A 14,757-nucleotide genomic window follows, 5' to 3' on the forward strand; every position below is an offset into this window, starting at 1 on the left:
TCGCCGGAAAAAACCTAAGGTCCAAATTTTGAGGAAGACAATGCAATCTTTAGCATTAGATATTCCGGTTGAGTTCGAAAGAAAACTGTGTGATATTCACCAAGTTTCTAAATGGAAAGCTACTTAATTTCGATTTATTTTACTTTATATTTGACCATTATTTTCAAAAATGTGTTATCTGAAAACAAATGTAGACATTTCTTATTATTATATGTTGCTTGTAGAATTTTAAATGATGATTTGAATGCAGTTAGATACACTGATTACGCTCAAGATCAACTGAGACTATTTTTTAATTCGTTACCATCTGAATACGGCGAAGATGCGCAAGTATTAAATATGCACAATTTAATACACTTACCAGACGATGTTCGTCATTTCCAAGTTTACTTAAGCGAAATATCGGCATTTTGAGGTGAAAATTATATAGGTTTGTTTAAGAATTTGGTATAATCACCTTACAAACCACATACCCAAATTGCCAATCGCTTGGACGAATTAGAACTAAAGTATCCAATCAAGATTATCAGCAAAGCTAGTAAGTATTTACGCACATCAATTATTTTATTTAGAGTATTAAAATTAATCTCGAGGTAATACGTTTTGATTAAACTTTTAATAGATATTAAAATCGAATTTAATCTTTTAGAAGTTTTAAATTGTACAACGTAATTTTGTTTTCGCCAATGTCATTGAATTTCAGTCTAATAATAGAATTTATGGTGCTCGGTGTTGTAGTAATCGTGTAGTAACATAATTTATTGCCGTTTCAGAGGATTATAATCAAGGATCACGCCGAGTAAAAAAATCATTTAAAACAATTAAAACAAATGATGTTGAGAGCACTGAGAGTGAATCTATGGCTGATCAAAATAATGAGCCTATGCCCTTGAGTTCCACACATGTCTGTGGGTTGTTGTCACAAAAGCAGCCTTTGGACACAAGAAAAAATACTCAAAGCCGCACTGGATGCAGTGATGGTTTAAATTTTATAGCGGAACTCTTTGAATCTGCAATTCCTTCCAATGACAATTTAGAAGCTAAAAAGAGCGATGAAGCTGCATGTGAAAGTACAATGGAACTTAAGGGTATTTCTTAATATTTCCTGAATTAGTTATCATGTAATAATAATTGAATGATACGTGTTTTTGAAACTACCCATGATAATTACAAATTGACATTGAACAAACATATTAACACGTTCACTGCGTAGCTCAAAAATACAATATTTCCACTGGTGCGGTACAAGACGATATTGCTATGTACTATAATTTTTTCTAATGCGAAACAAGACTAATGTGTCCGGTACTCCATTTTTTTTTAAACTTCTATTTCTCATTAAGTTTTTACTTTATGGCAACTTTTTGACTTTTATCGGTATCTAAAAACCTTAAACTATATTCATTTCTCTTGGTTGTAGAATTGGACTACTAATTTTACATTTATAGATATAAACATCTTACAGGACTTAAATGTCATGTAGCGCACCTAAAGTGGTGAAATTTTCTAATAGTCGATAAACAGATAGTGATGTTAATAAGAAAACAAATATTTATCGATATTATTTTTATTTATAAAGAAAATTAATTAACAATATTTTCATGAGCTTTATTAAAACAGGCAAGACAAAAAACTTTCTTACACTCAACACACATCAATTTAACTTTTAGCACCTTTTTATCAGCTTCCCGGCTAGTCATTGTTTTACGTAATTCCTGATAGCAAAGTGTGCATTGTTTTCTTTTTGCAATTTTTTCTAAGCTATGGTACTTCTTTTTTTCTGAAGACTTAATATCGTCGTGGAATGTACATCCAGTGATGTTTTGTATAATAGATTCAACAAAATCTATCAATGTTTCTTTTTTCTTAGATATATTATTATGAATTATCCACGCATTAACAACACACGTACCGAAAAGAAAACTCATCATAAGTTTTCGGTACCATTTGATGCCCCTTCTTAATGACGAATAATATGCTGTCATTTGGTCGCTATAATCGACTCCTTTCTTATGCAAATTATATAAAGATATACACTCTGGCTTGTAAATTCGCTCACCATTTCTTTTCTTTTGGCCTATCTCTTTTACAGCTGCAACATGATTCTTACAAGTTGTTATCATCGTAACAGTCCGTTTATCATGCCATTTGATTATTTTAACTCCGTTTTTGTTCATTTTGCCAATACACTGACCTCTCTTCAGTTTAGTCGATATAACATTTTTAGGAAGACCTCTTCTATTTATTCTGATTGTTCCACACAGTTCTGTTTTTTTCTTTAAAAGGTCTTCTGCCAAACCCAATGAGGTATAGAAATTATCAGCTATAATAGTTCTACCGCTTCCACCTAAGTCTTTTATTAATCTTAGGACGATATCATGGCCATGTGGCTGGTTTCCAGGTCTATCATTTTTACCTGTATAAACAATCATGGACCATGTATACCCTTCAGGTGTACATAATTTATATAATTTTATTCCGTATTTATGGCTTTTATTTTTTATATATTGTCGGAATTTCAGTCGTCCACGCCACGGAATCATAGATTCGTCAATTACTAAATACTGGCCGGGTGTTAAAACTTCATTAAATTTGCTCAAAATCATATTCAAAACATCACGAACTTTGCATAATTTGTCCGTTGGATCAATTGCATCATTACTGAAATGCCAGCATTTCAATAGCAATATAAATCTATCTCGCGTCATTAATGATTGAATGTATTCATTTTTATAACATGTCTTTTTTGACCAATAGTTACATAGGCTTGGTAGTTTCACCACTCCCATTGTCATTAAGATACCCATAAAAGTGCACATTTCCTCAAAACTTGTGTCTACCCACTTTTTCAGTCTAGACTTATTTTTGACATTTTCATCATTACAAACATTATTTGCATAATAATTTGTCTCTGCTACCATTTTATGTATAATGTCATCAGTAACAAATAGCTTATAGATTTGAAATGGTGATGTCACATTGGGTGGAATATTTATTACAGTTTCATTTTTAAAATGACCAATATTTGGCATCGAAGAGGTAATATCTACCCATTCGCTATCTTGTGGCGTAGTCAACGGACTCTTAATACTGACTGTATTTTCATCACCAATCATAGATACCGTCTCTGTATCACTTGAAGAACTTTCAGAACTAGAAGGCTCATAATTTCTGTCACTGTCTGTACTTATGTCGCTATAATTATGTGGGTTTTCATTTACAATCTGATTAGTCTCTGGATGACGAGCTATTGCATCCGTCGCGCAATAGTTTGAACTAGTATCCGGTAATGATAAATCTATTGCTTGCGAGGTATTAACTGCATTGCTACATTTTTTAATCAAATATTTGGACGTTATTGTGCATGTCTTATTGTTATTAATCTCCAGGGTTTTTTGTTTAGGATTACTATTCATATATGTATGATGAATATGATCTGTATCAATTTTTTTCTGTTTATTTGACTTTGGTGTAGATAATAATTCTTTTATAGATTCTGGTGTCAGCTTGCAATCAACATTTAATAAATTATTATAAGATAAGTCACTAAGTGAGCCAGCTTCACTGGAACATCCAGAAAAAGAGACATTGTGTAATACTGTATATGTATTACTAGTCGAGGGACTTTCATATGTATTTTTTTGATTAATATTTTTATTTGTAATTGACTGCTGAAAATGTGGCCCAGGTGATGTAGCTGTAACTGAATGCGATGGAATCTTTATATTATTTAAAACTTTGATTTTCTTACCAGGAGGTAAAATCTTTTGATTTGTGCCTGTGCCGTCCGATTTTATATTATCATCTTCCTTTTTATCTTCGAAAACACTCGCAAGCATTTTTCGGGAGCGCTTCATTTTGAATTTAAAGTTTTTAACTATTACGTATTTAAAGAGCGGGAAAATATAATAAATATCGACAAACGTCTAACTGCAATCAAAGTCAGATTATCACTAACACATACGCCCCCGCCACCAGTGCGATACCGGACATGCACAGACAAGTCGTATTCGTCCGGTAACGCACTGAACGCAAAGTTTTTTCGTTCTGTGCGTACAGGGCCAATATGCTATGTATTTTTTTTTCTATTGTAATAAAACCGTCGTAAAGTAAGAAGCAATAATATATATTTGTCTTCTTTTAACTCAGAGAATATCGTACCTAAAATTAAGCCGCACGAGCGAGAAAAACTGGTTTTTGACGCTCGCACCGCGGTAAAGTTCATTACCGGCTACATATGTCCGGTAACGCAGTGAACGTGTTAATAATTGAGGGTTACTTTGTTGTTGTTATTATTACTATTGTTATTATTATTATATTTATTTATAGACCAGTGCATTTAGCTTTTGAAACCTAAAAAATCATAGTAGGATGAAACCCATGGGAAAAGAAAGAGAATACAACGAAAATGAAAGGAAAAATAAATGTCGAGAAGTGGTAGGAAGGTGAGGGGGTTTAAGGATAAAGACGTTTTATGTTAATTTCTGGCTAAACTACAAGTCCTATGGAAATAAGGTAAACGGCAAAGTCGTAGGTACTAAAAAGATCTATACATTTTTTATTTAAATTCAAAATTAATGTGAAAAATTCATTTAATTTGTCAAGCTGTAGTGAGCTATGACCTTTATGGTGTCTCCAAGAAAGAGGTCGCACCTCGGCTTATAACAAAGTTCGTGTCGGAGTGTCTAGCTAAGCTCCGATTGGTTGTTGCTTGATGCGTTCAGTGTGGCGTGAGCGCTCAACGCTGGCGCACGTGCAAAAAATAATGATTTAGAGTTGTTGGGCTACGTATGTAGCCCTTGCGTGCACTGGTGGAACTTCTTACGAAGGATATATTTTTATAAATTGATATAAGTATATCTTTTTTTTTTTGTATTATATATTATACTTGCTGTCCCGACACACGTTGTTTTGTCTTAATTATGAACTGGAATGAATAACTGACTACACCTACATCTACAACCTATACCTTTTCCAATATTTCTTATCGCTTAAACCTTCCCTGAACTTCCACAATTATTTCAAGAACAAAATTAGCCAAATTAGTCCAGCCACATTTTATTTCACGTCCCTCGAGAACGGAATAAAAAGTATCCTATGTCCATTTCCTGGTTCTTCCACCTGGCCTCCATAGGGGACCAAAAGGTACAGCTTCTAATGCTAGTACATCCCTTCAGTCTTTCGAATTATTTTTTTGACTCTGATATCTTTGAATCCCTGGTAAAGTGTACAAATATATATATTGATACTATAAAAAATAAATACAAAAGAGATGGCGATACGAAGCCAACGACTCTAATTGAAATGAGAACTTTTGTTGGGCACTCATAGTCATTGGTGTCAATAGATCAGGACGACCAAATCTTAAAGACTTTTGGGACAACTCAATTGGAACGGGCTTTGAGCTTGTTTATCTCACATTGTCGATAAATCAATTTCGTTTCCTAATACGATCTGTACGATTTGATCCGTGACCGCCCTCAGAGACAAGAAATTGATGAGCTTGCTGCCATACGGAGCTTTATTGAAGCTATAAGATACCACTGCTTAGAATAATATACTCCAAGTGAAAATTTGACATTGGATGAGCAACATTTAGCATTTAGAGGTTTTATTATGTACCTACCCGACAAACCGGCAAAAATTGGAATAAAGATATTTATGGTAGTGGATACCAAATGCCCGTATGAACAATCAGAAGGTCCATTCCATATATCCATCAAAGTGGCAGATGTCATTAATAGATTATTAAAACCGCTTATACGTATGGGATGTAATGTTACGATGGATAAATGGTTCACAACTTATCCAGTGGCATTGCAGCTTTTGGAAAAAAGAATTACTGTTGTCGGTACTTTCAAGAGTAATAAGCCAGAAATCCCCCCAAATTTTAAGACTAGTCGAGACCGAGAAATAAATAGCTCTTTATTTTGGTTTCAGAAAAACTGTACACTAGTCATGTGCCAAAAAGGAACAAAACAGTCTTATTATTGTCAACAATGCACTACGATGCAGCAATCAATCTTACTACCAGCGATGCCAAAAAGCCTGAAATTATAACATTTTATAATCAAACAAAGTCATCATCATCATCATCACCATTTCAGCTTATCACAGTTTCCTATGTTGGATACAGGCCTCCACAAGTTCACGCCAAAAATGGTGTGAACTCATGTGTGTTACCCATAGTCACCACGCTGGGCAGGCGGGTTGGTGACCGCAGGGCTGGCTTTGTCGCACCGAAGACGCTGCTGCTCGTCTACGGCCTGTGTATTTCATTGCCAGTAGTTGGATGGTTATCCCGCCATCGGTCGGCTCCCCAAGTTCCAAGGTGGTAACGGAACTGCGCTATCCCCTAGTCGCCTCTTACGACACCCACGAGAAGAGGGGGCGTGGCTATATTCTTCATTGCTGTAACCACACAGCAAATCAAACAAAGTGTGGGGTGGATATTTTGGACAGGATGTGTCGTCAATATGACGAATCTAGAAATAGTAGACGTTGGCCACTTACATTATTTTTAAATTTTTTGAATATTACCTGTATAAACGGTCTAGTTATTCAGCAGTTGAATAATTCAAATGAAAACATTGTCAGACGCATTTTTCTTCAGTCTTTGGGGTTTGAGCTCGTGAAACCATTAATTTTAGATCGTATTCATCAAGATAATATTCCAAGAAGCATAAAAGCAAAAGCCAAATTATTGTTGAATATATCAGAAGCTCCTCGGAACACGGAACTATTGGTTGGTTGCACGCTGTGGGTTTTGTAGCAGAATGCGCGATCGCAGCACAAGGAAATTTTGCTCAAAATGCTACAGGCGTAAATGTAGTGATCACCAAATTTTAATTTGTCCTTCATGTAATGGAAAAAAAAGAAATTGAAAAACAATTAAGAACTAAACCAAAAATTTATTGATCTCAAGTTAGTAAAAATTATGTGATTTTTTGAGAAGTCTGAAACTTTGTAATTTTCTTTTAAGTTTAAGAAAGAGAAGATACTTTTTGTATTTCAGTTTTCTAAATACATGTCATTTATAATAATAAACGTGTTTTATTTAAAAATTAAACGATTATCTTTCAGAATATTTCAATTTAAAATGGGCTACTAGCCCACGCAAGCACTTATGAACGTTTTAGGGGCGCGTAGTGTTAAATGCATAATGTATTTAAGGTGCTTTATTGGCTAAGGATTAATACTGTATTGCTTAAAATCTCTTCGTTAATGAGCTGTAATTTCACGTAAAAAAGTAAAGGAATAAAAAATAGAAAATGGTTATTGTGGGTTATCCCTAAGGGCGCTTTTAGTGTCACGCGGATTTGCTCACGCACGCGGGATTGGACCGCATGCGTAGCATCCGCAAAGAACAATTTCATATAGGTATCTATTGTAAAGCGTGATAAACGCACGCGGGACGCGGGGCGCTGTGCGGGGCGTCACCCCGGTGCGGGGTATCCGCATGCGTAAGCGCTGCCTACAACTTCAGTGCCCATTTTAGAGTCGAGCGGGGCGCACGCGCCGTATTGTACTACCGAAATGAAAATCGATACAGAACGAGTAATCATTGAAGTTCATCTGCGGCCCGTTTTGTGGGATAAACGCAATGAATTATACAAAAACAGGGACGCGAGGGAGGCTGCATGGAGAGATATTTTGAAGGAATTGGCACCTAACTACGAAAATTTGAGCGAAGAGGAAAGAAAAGAGGCGGGTATGTGTTTGGTTCATTATTTTATTTATACAAGCATCATTACTTTATTAATATAAGCATAATTATTTAATTCACAAATAACATCAAAAACCTTCTAAAACCTTTTGAGTTTAGTTAATTAATTATATATCGGTGTTGCCAGGAGACTTTTCCTTCATTGATAAAGTAATCTGCAAATATATCTCTGATATTACTTGCCGACGTATTACTACTTTCAGTCTGCTGCCTGGGTAGTGGTCCCGTAAAACCATTTGTGACAAATGTATGGCTGACCTTGTAGCCATCCCGTTTCCTTATGAAATTGTGAAGTACACATGCCGTCTTGACTATTAATTGTGCTAGATCTAACTTGACATTCATGGATCTGTGAAATATTCTAAATTTATTTGACATAATTCCAAAAGTGCATTCTATGTACCTTCTAGCTCTGGACAGACGGTAATTAAATATTTTCTTTTTGTAAGGTAAATCATCACGAGCATAAGGCCGCATCACATGTGATGATAAACCAAATGCCTCGTCTCCCACTATCACGAACGGCAACTTTGCTCTTACACTAGATGGATAAGCTACTTCGGGGCAAATAATAGGCAACTCTTGCGGGTCAGGGATACCCAACGTGTTACTTTCCAGTTTCGTATACAATTGACTCCTTCTAAAGATGGTTGAATCGGCGTTGCTTCCACTGGTACCGACATTAATATATGTAAAATTATAATCAGCATCACACATTGCGAGGAGCACTACAGAATAATATTTCTTATAATTAAAATATAGTGATCCACTGTGCGGCGGCCGAATCACTCTTATATGTTTTCCATCAATTGCACCCAAGCAATTAGGAAAATTTGTATATGTGAGAAATCCCTCTGCGATTTCTTTCCATTTGATCCCATTAAGCTGTGGAATACATTCAGACTTTAGTTCAATCCATATTATGTAACAAACTTGTCTTACTATTTCGCTAATTGTTGCAATTCCAATCACATAGGAATAGTGTAGATCAGTGAATGTATTACCAGTTGCCAAATATCTGAAAACAAAAACAATATATTAATAATATGATAACATAATATATTAATAATGCTGACATCAGACATAAGACAGCATGCACCGCTCGAATTTTACTTCAGAAGAAAAATAAATACCCTTAAGGTGAAAGGGCACGGAAGTAGCTAGCGCTAGAAGTTTTTAATTCGTTTTAACTACAGTACTATAGCTACGTTAGATTTCTATGATTTGCCGAAAATTTTATCATAGGGGGGTATTTATGCAGTTATGATTTCATATGAAAAGTTCGAAGTATAGTTATGTATCTCATATCTGCTAAAAGTGGCCACTTTTAGCAGATTTGAGACACATAACTATGCTGTAAATATTTTATAAGAAATCTTCTCTGTATAAATTAACCCCTATGGTAAAATTTCCGGCAAATGAAAGGAATCTAATAAATATATATAATATAATATAATGAAATATCGTTTATTTCAGGCAATATTTACATTACAAGATGTCCTCCTTCATGAAGGTTGACAGATGCAAATAAAGCAAATTTTTGTTAAAACAAATTAAAAACTTACAGCGCTAGTGACTTCCGGAAGTTTTCACCTTAATTTTGATGATGGCAAATTTTACTGTAACAAATAAACAAATTGCCCGATTCAATCCGGTGTTTTTCCAAAAATCCTTAAATGAAGTTCTAATTATTTTTGTAAAAAATGAATTATTTCGTCGATGTCTGCGCCGCGCCGCCCCGGCCGCGCCGTCTGCGTCTAGTATAAGATTCACTTTGCGCTATCGTTCGCGGCGAAATTGACCGGCCTGCGCCAGCCCGCCGTTTGCGTTGCGCCTAAGGGTACTTTTCCTTCAACTGCGGCCTTATTTTTCCACTCTGTATAGGTATATATATATTGCTTGATTTATCTAATGCTTCATGAGACAGTGTAAAGTTGACAACATGTGTGAATTAAGGAGGGCCTTTAATCGAATGCAGTTAAATTTCCAACTAATATCAGATTTGTACACACGGCCACAGATCAAGCTTCCCAAAACCAGTATAAACAGGACTCATGCGTTGTTTATTATCGTAGACGACTCGGCGCCCGGCGAGGCCCTAGCAAGTTCCGTTTATTGGTACTGGTTTTGGGTAACTTGATCTGAAACTGTGTGTACTTTTGCCACTTACTTATTATATTTTGTCATTTCAGACAAGAAAATACAACAACGCTGGCGAACAGCAAGGGACACTTACCAGAAAGACAAGATATCTGAAAAAAATCAGCCATCCGGCTCTGGGAGTAAGAAGAAGAAGAAGAAATATTCTTACTATGACATTTTGACTTTCTTAGACAGTACAACGGAAACTGCTGGAGAAGAGTCACTCTGTGAAGAAATGTCTGAACAAAGTAATTTAGAAACACCTAATGAGTCCACGCAACCAGATACTTCACGTCAAGAAAGTTCTCACCCAACATCAAAACAAAAACAAGTAAAATCTAAAAAGCAAGCACCATCTGAATTTGAGGCACAGTTATTAGAATGCTTAAAGTCTAATCAACTGGAGCTAGAAAGTGAGGATTTGGCTTTCTTTCAGTCTCTGCAGCCTTCATTAAAAAGATTCACTAGATATCAAAAACTAATGTTCAGAACAAAAGTGTTAAATATAGTTATGGAAATGGAAAGTCAAACACAACCTGCATACTACAGTCCCATACCTACAACAAGTTCTAGTGCTTTTACTGAGCTTGACAGTTTGTCACCGATAAATCAAGATTACCAAACCAATAGTATAATCCAGGATACTTCGAGTCTTAACGACAATGCTATTAGTTCTGCTGCAGTGAATGACAATGAAACTCTTATTTCGACTGAAAGCGGCCTGTTTAATATCACGTCTTATGACGTAATTTATACCCCAGCAACAACATCATCTACAGGCGAAAGTAATGTCAACGCTCAGGATACAAATTTACAAAGAAATGAATGATGTAAAATTTGATTTTTTAATTTATGAATAAAACTCTTTTTATTAAAATGAGTACGATTAACTTTTTTTCTCCAGTTTCTCTCTAATTGTTTGTTTAGTCATATGAGTGCGGTTGTACACACGGCACAGATCAAGTTACTCAAATCCAGTATAAGCGGGACTCCGACGGGTTACCTAAGTATGATAATACGCAAGGCGCGAGTTCCATTTATGCTGGTTTTGGGTAACTTGATCTGTGGCCATGTGTACTTTATCAGATAAAAAAAAGGATTGTGTATGTAGGTTGAACGTACCAATCCCAAACCAATTAAGGACTTTTTTTGACTTTAAATTACTGTCATGTGCAAACCTATAACTTTTATCTATATTATAATAAGTAGCGTGTGATGAAAGGTAGGAATGATTCCACTTTAATGGCGACATTTTATGAGTGAAATAATCTTATTTAATGAAATTTCAACATGAAATTGAATGAAATTATGAACAATGAAATTTCAGAGTACATGACAAAATTTTTTTTTTGCACATGTAAATTTACACATGACAGTAATTTGAAGTCAAAAAACGTTTATCCTACCTGTTCAAATCCCTTTCCACTAAATCATAGCAGGAAATTAAATATTTAAAATTTAAAACTTACCTTAATGTAATAGCGAGCCTCTCAATCGGTTGTATTGTAATCCTTCGTAAACTGCTTTTTTGTAGCTTATTCTCAATTTTACACAACAGTTCATCAAAAGAACGAATGGACATTCGAAAGTAATTTTTAAATTTACGTTCATTATTTTGTAGTTTTCCAAAGCGTGTAACAAACGCCCCAGCAAGAAGCCTATTTTCAAGAAAGGGATCAACATGTACTCTTGTCTTCTTGTTTCGTCGTTTGTAAAGTATGTAAGCGACACATATTCTTCTGACATTGATCATTTTTGAACACGTCTATACCGTTACGCAGCCCGTAGAAAACTGAAACTCATGCTGCGTATGATCCGCAGCGTGAAATTTTACGCATGCGGTCCAATCCCGCGTGCGTGAGCAAATCCGCGTGACACTAAAAGCGCCTTAAGAGATACAAATATACCATCGCGGACATTTTGTAGACCTTTTTATGATCTACAATACTGTAAGTACATTATTTTGATCTATCTCGTAGAGTTCAGCCAGCGTTTGCAAATTAAGCGTAAAAATTGTGTTTATTTATGACACCACATTAGTAACGTTTAAAATTATCAGTGTTTCTCTACTACGTATATTATGCATGTTTTATACATATAAACCTTCTTCTTGAATCACTTTATCTATAATAAAAAAAAAACACATCAAAATCAGTTACGTAGTTTTAAAGATTTAAGCATTCATAGGAACAGACAGACAGCGGGAAGCGATTTTATTTTAAACTGTTGTAGTGATTTTTCCATTTTCTGAGCATTTCTTTGCATTTTCTGAAAACATTTACCACATTATAGTAATGTATATTTTTTTACACTATCAGAAGAAATTTAACGAACAAAACTTTCTTTTCGACTTTAAAAAAAAGCTGATATTTTGACGTGAGAATTTTCGATTGAAAATGAGGATGCTTTTTCGATATTGAGGTCAAAATTAGTTAAAAAATCAATATTTTAACACATTTGGTGCCGGCCACTCGTATCCGAGTGGGGCTAGGTGCATTAGCTAGATGCCGTTCACTCGGATCCGAGTATCTCACACGTTCATTTTCCTTAGGCCAGTTGAAACTCGGCGTCCATGGATATCGCGTGTTGCTTTGCGTGGCATCTCTCGCAATATCGTCTACTTACGAAAACAATTATTGGATTTATTCTAACGTGTTTATAGTGCGTTCTGTGTCCAATCACACGAAAGTTATTTTCGTACCAAAATTGACTGAAAAGCAAGGTCGGTTAATAATAAAACTAAACTAATTTTTTTAACATTTCGATATATGTAATGCCCGGTTTACATTTTGTTAAGTGTGAAGTGCAGGTGAGAAGTGAGAAGTGACAAATGGTAGTAGACCATCATCAGTAAACCCATAGTTTTTACTTGTCAGTGCCTGTCCATACGAACTAAATACTTCACACATCACACCCGCACTTCACACTTAACAAAATGTAAACCGGGCATAAAAAAGACGTCGAGAAATATTGTCCGTTCATCGTAACTTGACGCGTGACTAATTGGTAGCACTGTTTCCTCAGTCGCCATCTTACTTTCAGTTTGATAGCTTGCTGTTTGTGTGCTCTTTTGGTTTATAATAAGTTAATCTGAGTGTTAAAAATGCCGAAGGTGGTAAAAAGTGTTAAAAGACAAACTATTCTTCAAGTTTACGCATTTTGTGAGAAAGAAAAGACTGAGAACAAGCTGATTATTCCATTGCAACAAGTTCGTGCCCGAGTTGCCGCCATGACCGGTATGTTTTATAGGGTTACCAGTTAAAAAGATAATTAGCCCATAGTGGCGAGACATTTTTTTTATTAATTTCTTTAATCTCATTTCATAGATGATACTAAAATTAACAATAATATAATAACCTAACCTATTTGTACCTATTTAAGGAAGTAATTTACCAACTTGAATCGAGGCTCATTTAAGTTTGTCGTGATCTGCATTTTAAGCATATTTGATTACTCGTAAGTAATCAAATATGCTTAAAACGTCGCTTTACTAAAATATTCTAATTTTATAAACTAAGTATCTAGTAAAATAAAATTGCATTATTATTTATTTTTTTTGATGATTACAGATGTATCCGAATCTACTGTGACCAGGATTTTGAGACAAGAAAGAGAGTCCAGTTCTGTTTCGGGTGTGCCTGGTCCGTCAAAAGTAACGACACCAGGAAAGACGCGACCAAATCGCGATAAGAAGATCAAGATTGATGACTTCGATGCTAGTGCAATTCGACAAAAAATTATGTCATTTTACGCTGTAAGAAAAGAAATCCCTACATTAAACAAATTACTTGTCGAATTACGAGAGGAAATAAATTTTGAAGGTGGGCGTACTACACTATGGAAAATATTAAAACAACTTGGATATAAATATAAAAAGTGTCAATCAAAACGAAAAATGTTAGTGGAGCGAACAGATATAGCTACCTGGCGATTTAATTATTTAAGCGAAATTAAAAAATACCGAGAAGAGGGGCGGACTATAGTTTATTTAGACGAAACTTTTATACATTCGTCATATAGTGTGCAAAAATGTTGGCAGTCAGAGTCTGAAGAAGGTGCATTGGTCAGAGATTATGGTATGGGTAGGCGATGGATAATTGCACACGCAGGAACTACAGATGGCTTCATTAATAAAGCATTACTGCTATTCAAATCGCAAACAAAATCATCCGACTACCATGACGACATGAATAGCGATAACTTTATAAAATGGCTGGAAAAACAAGTTTTACCAAACCTGCCACCTAAATGTGTGATTGTGATGGACAATGCCCCATATCATACTGTGCAAACAAATAAAAGCCCTAATATGACAAGCCTCAAAGCAGATATGGTAGAGTGGCTTCAAAACAAGGGGCTGTTGTTTTCACCAAATTTGACAAAAAATGTTTTGTATGAATTAATTAAAAAAAATAAACCAGAGCCTATATATAAAGCCGACGAATTAATAAAATTACATGGTCATGATGTTTTACTACTGCCCCCATATCATGCAGATTTAAATCCGATCGAATTAGTATGGAGTGTAATGAAGAGACGGTTTGCAGAAAAAAATGTGGGCCAGAGGGATGATCAAGTGGAATCACTTATACGAGAATCATTTGGCTCAATAAGCAATGATATTTGGAAAAAAGAGTGCTCTCATGTAATAAAAATTGAAGATGATTACATACTTAAAGATAAAATAATAGACGAAGGAAGCGATCGCTTTTTATTGTGGGTTGGTAGTGAAGAAAGTGATAGTGACAGTGAGCATTCAAGCAACATTGAAGAAGATATGATTCCTTTACACCTTATTGATCATAATTATTATTAAAGTGGTTATTTTTTACCCTGTTTTGTTTAATTTATCCTGAATGCTCCTAGTGATGTATGAATAATTTTAAAGA

At 35.1% G+C, this 14,757-nt stretch overlaps 4 protein-coding genes across 6 annotated transcripts; 2 read left to right on the plus strand and 2 right to left on the minus strand.

The window, feature by feature from the left end:
• Nucleotides 1-1,583: 1,583 nt before the first annotated feature.
• On the minus strand, nucleotides 1,584-3,857 carry LOC123665885 (piggyBac transposable element-derived protein 4-like). Its single transcript, XM_045600116.1, has one exon. The coding sequence runs from the start codon at nucleotides 3,855-3,857 to the stop codon at nucleotides 1,584-1,586; it is 2,274 nt and encodes a 757-aa protein (XP_045456072.1).
• Nucleotides 3,858-7,303: 3,446 nt separating this feature from the next.
• Nucleotides 7,304-10,748, plus strand: LOC123666194. The gene is made up of 2 exons (XM_045600391.1): nucleotides 7,304-7,711; nucleotides 9,919-10,748. The coding sequence occupies exons 1-2, from the start codon at nucleotides 7,537-7,539 to the stop codon at nucleotides 10,695-10,697; spliced, it is 954 nt and encodes a 317-aa protein (XP_045456347.1). The 5' UTR covers nucleotides 7,304-7,536; the 3' UTR covers nucleotides 10,698-10,748.
• On the minus strand, nucleotides 7,715-11,756 carry LOC123666187 (protein ANTAGONIST OF LIKE HETEROCHROMATIN PROTEIN 1-like). Of its 3 annotated transcripts, none has more exons than XR_006745166.1 (3): nucleotides 9,214-9,258; nucleotides 8,731-8,744; nucleotides 7,715-8,611 (listed from the first exon to the last, which is right to left on the minus strand). XR_006745166.1 is itself a non-coding variant. In XM_045600386.1 (3 exons), exons 1-3 carry the CDS (start codon nucleotides 11,619-11,621, stop codon nucleotides 8,607-8,609), a joined length of 303 nt encoding a protein of 100 aa, XP_045456342.1. In that variant the 5' UTR covers nucleotides 11,622-11,756; the 3' UTR covers nucleotides 7,715-8,606. The 3 variants fall into 3 exon arrangements, 2 of the variants coding, with proteins under 2 accessions (XP_045456342.1, XP_045456341.1); XM_045600386.1 differs by lacking the exon at nucleotides 9,214-9,258 and adding an exon at nucleotides 11,338-11,756; XM_045600385.1 differs by lacking the exon at nucleotides 9,214-9,258 and adding an exon at nucleotides 11,338-11,756 and having other exon boundaries at nucleotides 7,715-8,744.
• A 1,113-nt stretch (nucleotides 11,757-12,869) lies between these two features.
• Nucleotides 12,870-14,699, plus strand: LOC123666186. Its single transcript, XM_045600384.1, has 2 exons — nucleotides 12,870-13,104; nucleotides 13,438-14,699. The coding sequence occupies exons 1-2, from the start codon at nucleotides 12,972-12,974 to the stop codon at nucleotides 14,682-14,684; spliced, it is 1,380 nt and encodes a 459-aa protein (XP_045456340.1). The 5' UTR covers nucleotides 12,870-12,971; the 3' UTR covers nucleotides 14,685-14,699.
• Nucleotides 14,700-14,757: the final 58 nt, after the last annotated feature.

The sequence above is a fragment of the Melitaea cinxia genome, chromosome 25, assembly GCF_905220565.1.
Source record: "Melitaea cinxia chromosome 25, ilMelCinx1.1, whole genome shotgun sequence".
Classification (NCBI taxonomy): Eukaryota; Metazoa; Arthropoda; class Insecta; order Lepidoptera; family Nymphalidae; genus Melitaea; species Melitaea cinxia.